The following is a 3,843-nucleotide window of genomic DNA, read 5'->3' as shown; positions in this document are numbered from 1 at the left end:
TTTTATTTAACACTTTATTTCACTTGCAGGAAACCTAGGCATTTTTTGAAAGGAAAAAACAAAAGTTCTATTTTATCAAGGTTAAGAAAAAGGGAAAACTTAAACGGTGAAATACTTATCAACTTACACTTATTATGTTCCACTGGTAATATTAGACTGTAGAATAGTGTGAACGTCCTACGTAGACTTCACCTCTTATTGCACGTAATCCTAGAAGTTACCTTTTTGTTACACCAATGACTTGCACTCCTACTTGAACATACAAGCTGCCTATTTAAGCAGCAACTTCCCTCCCTCTTTCACCACACACACAAAATATTGTACTCTTTTTTATCTTTTCTATACACCAACTCATTCTTCAAACATGTCTTTCACCTCAATTTATGAGGATTTTACTTGGTGGATGTTTGCCTTACCTGCTATTCTTGAAACCCAAAACTTTTTTAATCTGCTCATCCCAACATTTGTTATGTTTGTGATAATTAGTGTTTTCACTTGGGCTTTTACTGCCGGTGGCTCGGTTTGGAAAAATGGACTGAGCTGTATGGGCCGGGTTCCTATTCCTGGACCCAAAGGTTTTCCTATTTTCGGCAGCTTATTCAGCTTGAGCCACGGCTTAGCTCACCGCACTCTTGCTTTTACGGCTTCGACTTATGGTGCCACTCAAGTCATGGCCTTTACCTTGGGTTCGACCAGGGCTATCGTGTCATCCGACCCGAACATAGCCCGGGAAATCTTGACCTCCCCACATTTTGCGAACCGACCGGTCAAAGAGTCGGCTAAGCAGCTCATGTTTAGCCGAGCCATTGGTTTCGCACCCAATGGAACATATTGGCGGCTCTTGAGGAAAATTGCCTCATCACATCTCTTTGCACCTAAGCGCATTTTAGCCCATGAGAGGTCAAGGCAGCTAGAATGCAACTCCATGTTAGTTTCTATAGCCAAAGAACAAAACGTGCATGGCTCAGTCACTCCAAGAAAACACCTTCAAGCTGCTTCCCTTAACAACATAATGGGAATTGTGTTTGGGAAAAGATATGAAATGACAGAAGAAAATAATGAGGCCAAAGAACTTCAAGAAATTGTGGCTGAAGGATTTGAGTTATTGGGAGCTTTTAATTGGTGTGATCACTTGCCATGGCTAAAGTATTTTTATGACCCTTTTCACATCAAGGAACGATGCTTAGCACTTGTCCCTCGAGTTGAAAACTTCGTTAAGAAGATGATTCAAGAGCATATTAATGATGGAAAATCCAAAAAGATTTCAGAAGCTTATGATTTTGTTGATGTTTTGCTGGCATTAAGTGGTGAAGAGAAGCTTCATGAGGATGACATGGTGGCTGTTTTATGGGTTAGTAATAATATTACTCTACTCTTTTTCTAGCCTTGTCTTACTTATAAATATAAGAAATTACTTTCTTATTCCCCCGTGGCATGAATTTTTTTATTTCTAATTACATTCCTGCCGACTGGCTAAAAGTTTCTCTTTTTTTTGGATTGTTCCATTATGGTATAATATGCCACTTTGATTTCTCTTAGAAGGTGAGGTGATAGTAACCTTAGTTTATAGAAACCTATCATCTTCAAGACCGTTTAATATAGGTTATTCGCGTCTTTAAATAACTTATAATTTTTAATGATGGTAACTAACATGTTAAACTATACTAATAATATAGAAAATCTTTATTAAGAAAATGTATATAACTTAAAAATCCAGTCCTAATTCGTCCTTTCTTTCACTCCATAGATTGTTTAACATTTATTTTTTGTCTTCCCCTTGCAGGAAATGATCTTTCGAGGTACCGATACAACTGCACTTCTAACCGAATGGGTAATTGCAGAATTAGTTCTGAACCAAGAAATCCAAGAAAAACTTCACAATGAGCTAGAAACTATAGTAGGGAACGAAAATGTAACAGATGCACATATTGCCAAATTGCCCTACCTTCAAGCAGTCATCAAAGAAACTTTACGACTACATCCTCCGGGCCCGCTGTTATCGTGGTCCCGGCTATCCACCTCCGACGTCCACCTCAGCAACGGCATGATAATTCCGGCCAACACGACGGCTATGATCAACATGTGGTCTATCACACATGACCCTAAAGTTTGGGAGAATTCGTCGGTGTTTAAGCCGGAGAGGTTCTTAGGGATGAATTTTGATGTTAGGGGTAATGATTTAAGGCTTGCACCATTTGGAGCTGGAAGAAGAGTTTGCCCTGGGAAGAATTTAGGGTTGGCTACTGTGAGTCTTTGGGTAGCTAAGTTGGTGAAGCATTTTAAGTGGGTTGGAAATGAGACTCAGCCTGTTGATCTTAGTGAAGTTTTGAAGCTTTCTTGTGAAATGAAGCAACCACTTTCTGTTATGGCCGTTCCAAGAAATGGTGGAATAACTACCGACTCCACCCGGAATTGGGTTATCAGAGCCCGAGCCAGGAATGACAGTTAGTGGACTCCCACCACTTTTCACTGGTTAGAGAGGCCCTCTTCGATGCATTAACAAAATATGGCTTTCTTTATTAGGGTTTTGATTCCTAATCTAACGATATGGAAATATCTGAGCTAGGGTTTACCAGTGTTTCATGTTACCAGCAATTACTATAATATATAATGCATATACTATTACTATAAATGAAGGAAGGATAAAGTTGTGGGACGAATTTAAGATAGTGAATAATGTAAGCACTCTTTAATTTCTGTTCCAATAAGGTTGTATTACTGTATACTTTTTTCAATAGTGGAATAATGAATAATACAAAACTTATACTAGTAGTATTTCTGTATCAACATGGCTGGTAGCTGTGCTCTTTTACTTCTGTTTTCCTTCTCATTTCAACATGGACACTAACTTTCACCATCTCCAAAATTTCTGATCGGCAGACTATAAGTTTACGTGAATTCGTTCCAGCTTGTAGTTTCTTAATTTTTATATTTAGTATTATCATTTTCTGGGTGCAACGGTTTATTTTCTTCTTTAAGTTAATCCACCCACCCAGGCTAACCTCTATCTTGTTTATTTGATGAGCAAAAAATATATGATGCCGAGTTTAATTCCAGTTATCGTATAAGTGCAACAACACTGAAATAATACTTAAAGTGACCTTATAAATGCTAATACATTAATATGATGCCGAGTTTAACTTATATATACTTATAGTGTACATAAATTTTACCTACTAGATCACTTAAAAGATATTTCTACGGGTAATCCTCCATCAAAAGTGAGCTTTATCTACTAGGTAACGGTGATCAATTAGCGTAAAAATTCTTCACATGTCAATGTAAATTAAATATGATCCTAATTAATGGGAGTGGGGGTGGGGTGGGGTGGGGTGGGGTGAGGGAGTTGAATTGGAGGGCCTACATGTCCAAAGTTGAAAATGATTTGCCAACCGACGACAATATCAAAGATCGATAAGAACTTATTCAATCATGACTACTCTCGATTCTTTATATTTCGACAAATTAAGCAAGTTCAGCGGGAATATCCTTTAGTAAAATGGATTTACATTTTATACACTGATCCTATATATACATTATTGTAGAAAATAAAGGGGTAAATTTGTACTTTCTAAGTGTATTTACGATTTCGATAATTGGAATTCAGTTGGAGCTCCACTAAAATCAATTGTTTTTTTTTTTAAAAAAGATCATCTACTAATATGATAAAAGTCTATATATGTAACGGTCGAAACTGGGCTCATCTATTGCGTGACAGATCGGGACTGAAACGTGATGGGTTTAAGATTGACCTCGGATTCCATCGAACCAAGTTACGAAGATAGAACATACGTCTTCAAATATCATCGAGCCCGTAATTCCGGAACCGACCCGGACTCCGAA

At 37.7% G+C, this 3,843-nt stretch overlaps 1 protein-coding gene across 1 annotated transcript; it reads left to right on the top strand.

The window, feature by feature from the left end:
- The first annotated feature begins 332 nt into the window (after positions 1–332).
- Positions 333–2,651, top strand: LOC107830711 (cytochrome P450 78A7-like). Its single transcript, XM_016658345.2, has 2 exons — positions 333–1,351; positions 1,784–2,651. Exons 1-2 carry the CDS (start codon positions 365–367, stop codon positions 2,447–2,449), a joined length of 1,653 nt encoding a protein of 550 aa, XP_016513831.2. The 5' UTR covers positions 333–364; the 3' UTR covers positions 2,450–2,651.
- Positions 2,652–3,843: the final 1,192 nt, after the last annotated feature.

The sequence above is a fragment of the Nicotiana tabacum genome, chromosome 20, assembly GCF_000715075.1.
Source record: "Nicotiana tabacum cultivar K326 chromosome 20, ASM71507v2, whole genome shotgun sequence".
NCBI classification, from domain to species: Eukaryota; Viridiplantae; Streptophyta; class Magnoliopsida; order Solanales; family Solanaceae; genus Nicotiana; species Nicotiana tabacum.
This window is presented reverse-complemented; position numbering and strand designations above follow the sequence as displayed.